The sequence below is a fragment of the Raphanus sativus genome, chromosome 8 (genome assembly GCF_000801105.2).
Source record: "Raphanus sativus cultivar WK10039 chromosome 8, ASM80110v3, whole genome shotgun sequence".
Classification (NCBI taxonomy): domain Eukaryota; kingdom Viridiplantae; phylum Streptophyta; class Magnoliopsida; order Brassicales; family Brassicaceae; genus Raphanus; species Raphanus sativus.
In genome coordinates, this window is record NC_079518.1 from 733555 (window position 1) to 744425 (window position 10871).

Sequence of the window (10871 nt, forward strand, 5' to 3'; positions counted from 1 at the left end):
TCGGAAAAACGGATATCCGGAAAATAAATAGATATTTGCGGATATTCGCGGATACTTACGGATCTCTCATTTGTTTTGATTAATACAAATAATCTTAAAAATTTGATACAAATTTGTTTTGTAAAATATATTTTTTGCATGATATAAAAGATAAAAATTAAAAAAAGCAATGAATCTTCATATTTTGTAAATTTTTAAACTTAGTTAAAATTATAATAACACAAAACTTAAAAAAAAATTATAATTATCGTAAATATTTTCTCTTCCTTTTATGTAATACTTTTATATAAGTAATAATATGAATAGAATCTATCAAATAATATATTAGAATAATAATTATATAATTTTATACATTTAAAACTTTAAATATAATCAAAATATACATGTATTTATATATTGACGGATCGGATCGGATATTCGCTTCCCAAAATTTTAATATTTGTGATTTGCTTCGATTTTGACGGATATTGAATTTTAGTATTTGCTTTGCTTCGAAAGCTTACGGATATTCGGAATTTTCGAATCGAATAGCAACGGATAACGAATCGAATCAAATTTAACGGATAAAATGCTCAGCCCTAACTATTAGTTCATCGATCTACTCACCAGCCAAGAGTTAAAGTAATTGGGTTGTCTCCAAAATCAGGATTTAACTAAGGAATGAATATTTACACAGATGAAGATGTTAAAGACATTAAAGAATTAAACTAATTAATCCTGAAATTAAGCAAATTTTATACAGATATAGTTGTACTATTTATTTAAGAAATGCATGTTGATGCTATATATCCGTCTGATGAGTGCCTATAATGTTTTCTACATTGCTTACAATATATAACTTCGAAGCCTTTGATTTTTGGGGGTTAAATAATATCTTGATGTGGAGTAACTTTTATTGGTTTTTGTCTCTGAACAAATAAAATGTACGTAGTGTTATTCACCTTTCTTTAACAATTAATCTGTGTATAATTTAGTCGATTGATACTTTCTGACAAATTCGGATCTGTACGAGTTTAGACGGATAATTGACGTCTCGATGTTGGTGACAATTGATATGGAAGAAGCACGCACGTGACTTGGTGAGGCATTCCACGGAGTATCGTATTTTTTTTTTGTGAAACGGGAATTATATTTAAAGCAGGAAAAAGATATTGGGCCGAAAACGAGGTTCAATACCTAGAGGTTCAAAGCATTACAGAAGCAGATTGAAACAGAGCCCGTTTAGCTAACAAGTCAGCTTGACGGTTTTCTGATCGTGGAACAAACGAGAAAGAGATAGAGGCAAACGCAGAGGAGATCTGCATGATATCAAAGATGATACCGAAGATCTGGTGCCTGTTTTGAATTGCTCGGATGAGCGTTTGACTGTCTGAGCAGATCCTGAGATTGGTGATGTCGAGATCCGCCGCTGCAAGTAGACCCGATCGAATTGCAAGAGCTTCGGCTATGAGTGGAGACTTGACGTTTCCGGTGCACAGCGATCCTTCGTGGGTGTGAATTGATGTCGGTGAGGAGATGATCCATGCGAGACCCGCCTTCCTGGTTGTTGAGTTCCATGAGGCATCGGTATTGCATGTAGTGATTTGTCTGGTCCTATCATCCCGATGTAGTGGGGGCGCTTGTGGAGACCCCTTATGCTTCTGAAGGAGTGTGTCTTGCGCTTGAATCCATTCGCGGGCGGAGGTTAAGACGTTGAGGATTACTTCGCTTGGAATAAGCTTCCTGTCATCAAAAATCAACTTGTTCTGCGCAATCCAGAGTGACCAGCAAAGCCAAGGAAAGATGGAGGTTATGATGCCTGTCGGTGGAAGACATTTGATTTGTCTGCTCTTCACCAGAAATGATTGAAAATCATCAGCATCTATTTGGACCATCGTTGTAATGGGGGCTTTTTGCCATACTTCATGCGCAAACGAGCACAAGAAAAAGGCGTGCATTGGTGTTTCCAATTCTCCACATCGTGGGCAAGCTATGTTAGAGAGTAAGCCTTTTCTCTGAAAATTTTCTCCTAAGGATATTGCTTTTTTGAGAATAGACCAGATGAAAACTCTTAGCTTTGGGGGCGCTTTGATTGACCATACATCTTTAACCCAATTAAACTCTTGCAGGTTTGTAGAGAGAGAGACCTGGCGAGGCGTGTTTGCTGCAAGATTATACCCTGACTTCGTAGTATAGATACCAGACGGCAGTGGTTGCCATATGTAGACGTCTTCAGCTCCCGACCTACTTGGTTGCAGTGCTTGTATCTGATCACTCAGCTCAGGTAGAACTTCTGCTATCCTTTGCTTATTCCAGCGTAGGTCGCTTGTTAGTAGGTCTGACACTCTGAGGTCTAGTGCATTCTCGTTGATAGGTCCATAGGGTCTTAGGTTGGAGTCTAGCGATATCCAAGAGTCTTTCCAGACACTAGTAGTCTGTCCATTTCCTATCGCCTTGCCAATGTTATCCCGTAGAAGGTCTCGACCATGTAGGATCCCTCTCCATCCATGTGAGCAAGCGGGTGGTAAAGCCACGTTTAGGAAGTTTTCCCTATGGCAATACTTACCCTTTAGGACTCTAGCTAGGAGACATTCTGGTACTGTGATGATGCGCCATGCCACTTTTGCAAGTAGTGCTTAATTGAATAATTGAATGTCTCGTAGACCCAACCCTCCTAGTGCTTTTGGTTTTGCTAAGTTATCCCAAGAAACCCAACACATGCTTCTTTTCTTACTGGAAGGGTCCCACCAAAACCGAGTTAAAACTGACTGAATCCTTTTACAGAGGTTTAGGAGAAGTTCAAAGCAGGACATCGTGTAGGAAGGGATGGCTGTAAGAACAGATTGCAGCATCGTCAGCTTCCCTGCAGTATCGTATAAATACACGTATATCTCCTTCGAATTCGTATATAACTAGACTTTATTGCTCGTTAATTTCGAATTTTTGATTGATTAATTTCTCTGAAATGACTTGCTCCTAGATTTGATTATCCGTACACTTGGAGATGGAGACTAAACAAGATGCAAATATTTATTTAAAAACAAACATCAAACTAATGATTTTTAAGAATACAGTACTTGATAAAATACATTTTTAAGTCTACTATTAAGACAGAAGTAAACATTCACCTGTTTTGGAAAACAACCATAATCTCGAAAATAAGTTTATTCTCAACTTATATGAATACTGTAATTCTAATCGTTTTTACTATATAACTTAGATTACTCTTTAAATAAATTTCTGCCTTGTTTCTCATGTGAATAACTCAAATCTTGAAATAACATCAACCAGCGAGAGCCAACTTCTGTTTTTGGTATTCCGAAGGCAATTTCACATCGGTGGCTAATCCGAAAACCTCAAGTAGTCGAATGAGGTACCAAGTGATATCTATCTGCCACCACTCCAATCCTTGCCTCGCCGATGACTGAAACGCGTGGTGGTTGTTGTGCCAACTCTCTCCCATCGTAAATAAGCTTAGCCACCTTCATTATAGTCACAAGATAATCAAATCATATTTTAGTAGTTAACAATATATATAAGGATATGCACATAATAAAACAAAGTTTCTTAGCTTTTCCTTTTCATTTTATGATTAGTTTCTCTAGGTTATCTGATTCTCATGCAATACTATAGTACTCGATGTGTGATAATTTTTTGGTTCACCCGTCCGATTTGATGTTCTTAGTGTGATAAGTTAGTTGAATTAATAATATATATATATGAGTAAATATTATATTACCAAACATTACGAGATGTGTCTTTAGTTTTCCACGACCTCGAACCACAAATATGGCATGCTGAGTTTACAAGCCATGTCACGTGATACCCTAGCACACCTCCAACGCCCTGTCAAAAAATATTATCAAAATATTCATAACTAATAGTTTTATCAAATTTCGAATATTGGATAAAAGAACTAGTTACCCCGCCGCAAGTAAGGTAAGGTAAACCACCGTAGAGATAGAGAACGGTCCAAAACATTAAGACGTGGAAACCAATCGTCTTGCGTAGAAACCTATAGAACCATTGCTGCTTCAAGTCCATCACGTTGTTACGTCCACCACACTGTTAGATTAACTCGCAATGTTACAAACAACATCATGTCATATTAACTAGAAGAAATATATGAGATAACGTATATGTTACCTTATATTTTATATAAAGTGTGTCAAATATCCACATGACATGGCTGAACAAAAATCCTTCCTTAGGGCTATGTGGGTCTCGATCTGAATCTGTGAACTGGTGGTGGAACCTATGTATGCTCACCCAATCCAATGGATCACCCTGGATATAATAAAAATAAAATTTATAAACATAATGATATATAAAAATAAAATAAGAAGTATGATACTTATTAGCTGATATCACTTATCTAAATCGGTTTTGATTGACTAAATAAATAGATAATAAACCGGTTTTGACCTGAAGAGCGAAAACAGCAGCGTAAGCAATAGGATATTCAAGCCACTTTGGGAGTTTAAAGCTCCGATGAGCCAAGTTCCTGTGGTACGAGAATGTGACGAGCAGGTTAGTCACTGAGACGAGAATCAAACCGAACCGTAACGCTTCCCATTTGTAGTATAATGGCGCCAGGAGACACAAAAAGTGAACAATCGTAACGGTTAGCGCTCTTGCTACATCGGCCCACGTCCAATATCTCTGAAAATAAGCTCTCTTTTCCTTACGCACGAAACCGCTTTGGCTAGAGACATCGTCTTTAGTGGGATTACACATCTCGGACGTGAGGAATAATATTGCACTTAGCTTGTTTTAGTTAAAACTTACAAGTTGTATGAACATAAGAGTGAACAGATATGGGTATATATACAAGGGCTAATGCTGTTGCGTCGTGGTCCACCTTGGTAAATGCAGCTCACCAACTCTTCTTTAATGCTCTCCATCTACATTAATATCATAGCAGCAGCACTTGTTTACTACTTACTATCTACTCGCCAGCTAACACTTAAATTGGATTTATCTCCAAATGAGGGATCTAACTAAGCAATCCATTGCAAACTGTCAATGCTATTTCTGTTATTTCATATTCAAAATTTTTTAAACAATAAAATAAAATATTTATCAAATTATATTATGTTTTTAAACCTTTGGATAAATTATAAATCTAAATCATAAACACTAAATCTTAAAATACTAATACCCCTTAACTAAGCAATCCCACTGCAAACTGCCAATGCTATTTGGTTTACCAAGTTTCTTAATACGTCTATATGTCAAGTCAAAAACGTACATAGGCTATCCCGACTTATAATCTGGTATTCTGTCTATTGTGGTTGTATCTAACAATGATTTTTCTATTTAATTACCTGAAGATTATGTTGGAACAGGTGAAAAGTAATCGTACACAACAATGAACATATTCTTTCTATGATGTACTTATATATTTATAGTAATGTTGGAAAAAAATAGTAGAGCAGTAAATTACTTGTACCATAGTTTCAATTTTGACCCAAGATTATACCACTTAGCAATGATATAAATCGTATTGAATTACTAAACTCACAAATCTCAACATATTTGATGTATCTCAATCTTTCATGATAAAAAAAAAACTATATTCGTTAAAATATGCAAATTATGTTGCTAAAGAAATTAGTGCTATCATGAATGTACATAGTTTCTCACAAAAACATATTCGTTACAATTGATTATGAACTGAAACATGGATGGGGGACAGGTTGATTTAATCCACATTCCCTACCTTGGGAGCCTGAAGAAGAAGACGTTTCAGGAGCATTTTAAAGCAGGTCCAACGTTGGGATTCAGGACAAAGCAGCTGTTATATCATCTGGGCCTCATTTGCATTTCAAAGCAAGGTCCAACGTTAGGATTCAGGACAAAAGCAGATATTGGGCCTCATTTAACTGTTAATGGGCTTTACTAGCACGAAGCCTGTATCTTTCTTTTGTGTGTATTTGGTTCGGTGGTGAAAGTAGTAGTAGTATACGAGAAACGTATCATCTCTCATTTCTCATCTCTCGACTCGTATCTTCCTCTTCTGATTCTCATCCCCCTTCTTCTGTTTCTCACAACCTCTCTCTCTCTCTCTCTCTCTGTCACAGAGTTAACATATTCTTCAATCTACAAAGGAACGAAACAAGGTGGGCTTTTCCAAATCCAAATTCATTCTCGATTTCGTCTTTTCTTTCTGGGTCCTTGCTGAATTTAGGGATCGGATCCCTCCGATTTAGATTCTCCTTTTAGCTGTTAGGTTGTTATCTCACAGATCTTGCTCTTCGATGATTGATGAAATGAGTCAAATTCGTTCGATTTTAATTTTTTTTTTTTTTGATTCAAGCTCTCGATTAGGGTTAATGGGTATCCAAATAACTGATAAAGTTTTGATTTTTCTTAATTTCAGATTTATTGAATCAGTGTTGCCAATTTGGAGAAAAAGCAGAAGAAGAAGAAGTATGATATCTAGGTCGTACACGAATCTCTTAGACTTGGCTTCAGGGAACTTCCCTGTAATGGGGAGAGAGCCACGCAGGCGTCTCCCTAGGGTCATGACAGTCCCCGGAAACGTCTCCGAGTTCGACGACGATCAAGCCTACAGCGTCTCCTCAGACAACCCCTCCTCCGTCTCCTCCGATAGGATGATCATCGTCGCTAATCGTCTCCCCTTGAAGGCCGAGAGACGAAACGGGAGCTGGAGCTTCGCCTGGGATCAAGACGCTTTGTATCTCCAGCTCAAAGACGGTTTGCCTGAGGATATGGAGGTGCTGTACGTTGGCTCCTTGAGCGTTGACGTCGATTCGTATGAGCAGGACGACGTGGCGCAGATACTCTTGGATAAGTTCAAATGCGTTCCTACTTTTCTCCCGCCTGATTTGCAGTCTAAGTTCTACGACGGCTTCTGCAAGAGGCAGTTATGGCCGTTATTCCATTACATGCTTCCCTTTACGGCTGATCACGGCACGAGGTTTGATAGGTCGCTTTGGGAGGCTTACGTGGCGACGAACAAGCTCTTCTTCCAGAAAGTTATCGAGGTTATAAACCCTGATGATGATTATGTTTGGATTCATGACTACCATTTGATGGTCTTGCCTACGTTTCTGAGGAGACGGTTTAACCGGATTAGGATGGGTTTCTTCCTCCATAGTCCGTTCCCTTCTTCCGAGATATACAGGTCTCTTCCTGTCCGTGAAGAGATCCTCAAGGCGCTGCTGAACAGTGACCTTATCGGTTTCCACACGTTTGATTACGCTCGTCACTTCCTCACTTGCTGTAGTAGAATGTTGGGTCTTGAGTACCAGTCTAAGAGAGGATACATTGGTCTGGAGTATTACGGTAGGACGGTGGGGATAAAGATCATGCCGGTGGGGATCAACATGGGTCGGATTCAGTCTGTGATGAGATACTCAGAGGAGGAAGGTAAGGTGATGGAGCTTAGGAAGCGTTACGAAGGTAAAACAGTGCTGCTTGGTATTGATGACATGGATATCTTCAAAGGTATAAACTTGAAGCTTCTAGCGATGGAGCAAATGCTTAATCAGCACTCTAATTGGAGGGGAAGGGCTGTATTGGTTCAGATTGTGAATCCTGCTAGGGGTAAAGGTATTGATATAGACGAGATACGCGGTGAGATTGAAGGAAGCTGCAAGAGGATCAATGAAGAGTTTGGGAAGCCTGGATACCAGCCCATCGTATATATTGATACTCCGGTGTCGATAAATGAGATCATTGCTTATTACCATATCGCTGAGTGTGTAGTCGTTACAGCTGTTAGAGATGGTATGAACCTTACACCCTATGAATATATAGTGTGCAGACAGGGTCTGCTCGGGTCTGAATCAGATTTTAATGGTCCAAAGAAGAGTATGTTGGTTGCGTCTGAGTTTATTGGATGCTCTCCTTCGCTCAGTGGGGCTATAAGGGTGAACCCGTGGAACGTGGAAGCGACGGGAGAAGCTCTAAACGAGGCCCTCTCGATGCGTGATCCCGAGAAACAGCTCAGGCATGAGAAACACTTCCGGTATGTTAGTACTCACGACGTTGCGTTTTGGTCGAGGAGTTTCCTGCAAGACCTGGAGAGGATATGCGTGGACCATTTCAAGAAGAGGTGTTGGGGGATGGGGATCAGTTTTGGTTTCAGAGTTGTGGCCTTGGATCCTAACTTTAGAAAGCTTTCAATACCGTGCATTGTGTCGGACTACAAAAGGGCGAAAAGCAGAGCGATACTGTTGGATTATGATGGCACTTTGATGCCTCAGAACTCCATCAATAAAGCTCCCAGCCAGGAAGTTCTTAAATTCTTGAATGAGCTTTGTGAGGACAAGAAGAATTCGATTTTCATTGTCAGCGGAAGAGGAAGGGAAAGCTTAGGCAAATGGTTTTCTCCATGCGAAAACATTGGAATTGCAGCTGAGCATGGATACTTCTTAAAGTAGAATCCTTCTCTTGTTTTTTTTTTTATTTTAAAAAAGTAGTTATAATTATTCTCCTTCAGTGTTAATAACATTGCCTTTGTATTCATAGGTGGCCAGGGAACAAAGAATGGGAAACATGTGGTCAGAGCTGTGATTTTGGTTGGATGCAGATCGTGGAACCTGTAATGAAACAGTACACTGAAGCAACGGATGGCTCTTCTATCGAAATTAAAGACAGTGCTCTGGTTTGGCAATATAGGGATGCGGATTCTGGCTTTGGTTCTTTGCAAGCAAAGGAAATGTTGGAGCATTTAGAGAGTGTTTTAGCTAATGAGCCTGTTGCAGTCAAAAGCGGCCACTACATCGTAGAAGTCAAGCCTCAGGTAAGTGATTTTCGTTTAATGTGATGGTTTTCGTATTCTATTTCATGGCACTCAAATTCATGTTTTTATATAGGGAGTGAGCAAAGGATCAGTGGCAGAGAAGATATTTTCATCAATGGATGACAAAGGAAAGCCAGTTGATTTCGTGCTATGTATTGGAGATGACAGATCCGACGAGGACATGTTTGAAGCGATTGGTAATGCCATGTCGAAAAGATTGCTCTGTGACAATGCGCTCGTCTTTGCATGCACAGTTGGGCAAAAGCCAAGCAAGGCTAAATATTATTTGGACGATACTATGGAAGTGACAAGCATGCTTGAATCTCTAGCTGAAGCATCAGAGGCTGCAAACTTCAATATGCGTGAACTCGATGAAGCCCTTTGATTTCCAAACCAGAGTCCTTAGCAAGGTTTTGTCCTTTATGATCTCAGTTTCAGTTCTATTTTGCTCAGAAAGAAATGGTGGTGATGTGAAGCTTTGTTTATCTTTCTTTGCAGGATGTTGAAGTAACAAGCAAAACAGCATTTCCTGATCTTTGCTTTTTTTTTTCTTCTTCTAATATTATTACCTATTTGTTATTGTAATTGGATGATCTTGAGAAACTATGAATTGTTGGATTCGGGTGTTTATTGGAACTGTGAAAAAATGTTTTGCAAAGATTTAGATAGCTTGCGTGGACACATCATTTGTTGAGAATTTTTAATTATACATTTTTTCTTTGCTTCTTTCTCTTGTGTAGTTTTTGTTAAGTAAACTTTCCTTTTATATATATAACTGAGTTCGTCTATATACTCCAAACTAAACATACTTGTCACACAGTATGGGAAGTAGTATCTTTAGGATATACACAAGGTCTCTTTTACTCAAACAGAAGCTGGTGTTGGTGTTGATGTTGACGATGACGATGAGGAAGAAGCAACACGGTTCTCAGGTGGAATTTCTGAAAATTCTGATAGGATTGCTCGGAACTCATCGCCTGACATAGTCTCTTTCTCGAGAAGTACTTCAACAATCTTGTCCATGGCTTCACGATTGTTCCTTATGTGTCCCAAAGCTATCTCGTATGCTTTGTCTGATAGGGCCTTCACCGCTGAATCGATGTCATTTGCAAGCTTCTCAGACATGGAGTTTCTTGCCATCATCCTCATTATGACATCGCTTTGAGCTGATGAGTCCATTAGCGACCATGGTCCAATTTCAGACATCCCATATGTTGTAACCATCTGCAAAAAATATAACATCATGATGGCTAACAGAAGAAAACTTAAAGCGGGGACTGTTGTAGATAGATAGATAGATAGATAGATAGATACCTGCTTAGCCAAACCGGTGATCTGTTGCAAGTCACCAACTGCGCCAGTTGTCACCTCAGCCTCACCAAAGATAACTTCTTCAGCAGCTCTACCACCGAGTCCACCAACAATTCTTGCAAACAGTTGCTGTTTTGAGATCAGAGTTGGATCATCTGAGGGAATGAACCAAGTCAAACCTCTCGCTTGTCCTCTTGGTATCAACGTGACCTTTTGAACAGCATCGTGTCCTGGAGTCAATGTTCTGCAAGAACAAAATAAAAAGAATCAACTCTAGATAACGCACACGCACATGGTACTGATCTGATTCTGACTTACCCACAGACGGCATGGCCAACTTCATGGTAAGCAACCAAGCTTTTGCTCTTCCCATCTGTCATGACAGTTCCTTCCATCCCAGCTACAATTCTATCAATAGAGTCATCAATCTCTTTCGATGATATCGCCGTCTTTCCACGTCGTCCAGCCAATATAGCCGCCTCGTTCAAGAGGTTTGCAAGATCAGCTCCGCTAAATCCAGGCGTTCTCATAGCTATTACTTCAAGCGAAACACCATTCTCAAACTTCTTGTTCCCTGAGTGAACCTTGAGTATATCTGTTCTCCCCTTGACGTCAGGAACGTCAACAGACACCTGCCGGTCAAACCGCCCCGGTCTCAGCAACGCGGAGTCAAGAATATCAGCTCTGTTGGTTGCAGCAACCACAATAACACCAGTGTTACCCTCAAACCCATCCATCTCAGTCAAGAGCTGATTAAGCGTCTGCTCTCTCTCATCATTCCCTCCACCGATCCCAGTCCCTCTCTGCC

The 10871-nt window shown here is 39.6% G+C and overlaps 3 protein-coding genes and 1 long non-coding RNA gene across 4 annotated transcripts; 2 read left to right on the forward strand and 2 right to left on the reverse strand.

Moving 5' to 3' along the window:
* The first annotated feature begins 1177 nt into the window (after nt 1–1177).
* LOC130498621 (uncharacterized) lies at nt 1178–3069 on the forward strand. The gene is made up of 3 exons (XR_008937503.1): nt 1178–1981; nt 2109–2263; nt 2764–3069. It is a non-coding gene; the product is annotated as an uncharacterized LOC130498621 (long non-coding RNA).
* Nucleotides 2987–4780, reverse strand: LOC108820590 (delta-9 desaturase-like 5 protein). Its single transcript, XM_018593560.2, has 5 exons — nt 4405–4780; nt 4126–4266; nt 3904–4044; nt 3719–3825; nt 2987–3461 (listed from the first exon to the last, which is right to left on the reverse strand). Exons 1-5 carry the CDS (start codon nt 4714–4716, stop codon nt 3263–3265), a joined length of 900 nt encoding a protein of 299 aa, XP_018449062.2. The 5' UTR covers nt 4717–4780; the 3' UTR covers nt 2987–3262.
* Nucleotides 4781–5943: 1163 nt separating this feature from the next.
* LOC130498613 (probable alpha,alpha-trehalose-phosphate synthase [UDP-forming] 7) lies at nt 5944–9478 on the forward strand. Its single transcript, XM_056992114.1, has 5 exons — nt 5944–6101; nt 6362–8386; nt 8479–8752; nt 8826–9162; nt 9251–9478. The coding sequence occupies exons 2-4, from the start codon at nt 6414–6416 to the stop codon at nt 9135–9137; spliced, it is 2559 nt and encodes an 852-aa protein (XP_056848094.1). The 5' UTR covers nt 5944–6101; nt 6362–6413; the 3' UTR covers nt 9138–9162; nt 9251–9478.
* A 14-nt stretch (nt 9479–9492) lies between these two features.
* On the reverse strand, nt 9493–10865 carry LOC130498617 (ATP-dependent zinc metalloprotease FTSH 8, chloroplastic-like). Its single transcript, XM_056992118.1, has 3 exons — nt 10382–10865; nt 10067–10307; nt 9493–9976 (listed from the first exon to the last, which is right to left on the reverse strand). Exons 1-3 carry the CDS (start codon nt 10798–10800, stop codon nt 9617–9619), a joined length of 1020 nt encoding a protein of 339 aa, XP_056848098.1. The 5' UTR covers nt 10801–10865; the 3' UTR covers nt 9493–9616.
* Between the last annotated feature and the right edge of the window lie 6 nt (nt 10866–10871).

Excerpts from the sequence above, each read along its gene's own strand:
- LOC108820590 (XM_018593560.2), bottom strand. The coding sequence starts at position 4,716 with ATGTGTAATCCCACTAAAGACGATGTCTCTAGCCAAAGCGGTTTCGTG. Across the intron at positions 4,045-4,125 it reads CACTTTATATAAAATATAAG|TGTGGTGGACGTAACAACGT; the intron begins GTAACATATACG and ends TTAATCTAACAG. Across the intron at positions 3,826-3,903 it reads CTTACCTTACTTGCGGCGGG|GGCGTTGGAGGTGTGCTAGG; the intron begins GTAACTAGTTCT and ends ATTTTTTGACAG.
- LOC130498613 (XM_056992114.1), top strand. The coding sequence starts at position 6,414 with ATGATATCTAGGTCGTACACGAATCTCTTAGACTTGGCTTCAGGGAAC. Across the intron at positions 8,387-8,478 it reads GAGCATGGATACTTCTTAAA|GTGGCCAGGGAACAAAGAAT; the intron begins GTAGAATCCTTC and ends TTGTATTCATAG. Across the intron at positions 8,753-8,825 it reads TCGTAGAAGTCAAGCCTCAG|GGAGTGAGCAAAGGATCAGT; the intron begins GTAAGTGATTTT and ends GTTTTTATATAG.
- LOC130498617 (XM_056992118.1), bottom strand. The coding sequence starts at position 10,800 with ATGGATGGGTTTGAGGGTAACACTGGTGTTATTGTGGTTGCTGCAACC. Across the intron at positions 10,308-10,381 it reads GTTGGCCATGCCGTCTGTGG|AACATTGACTCCAGGACACG; the intron begins GTAAGTCAGAAT and ends TTGTTCTTGCAG. Across the intron at positions 9,977-10,066 it reads TCACCGGTTTGGCTAAGCAG|ATGGTTACAACATATGGGAT; the intron begins GTATCTATCTAT and ends TATTTTTTGCAG.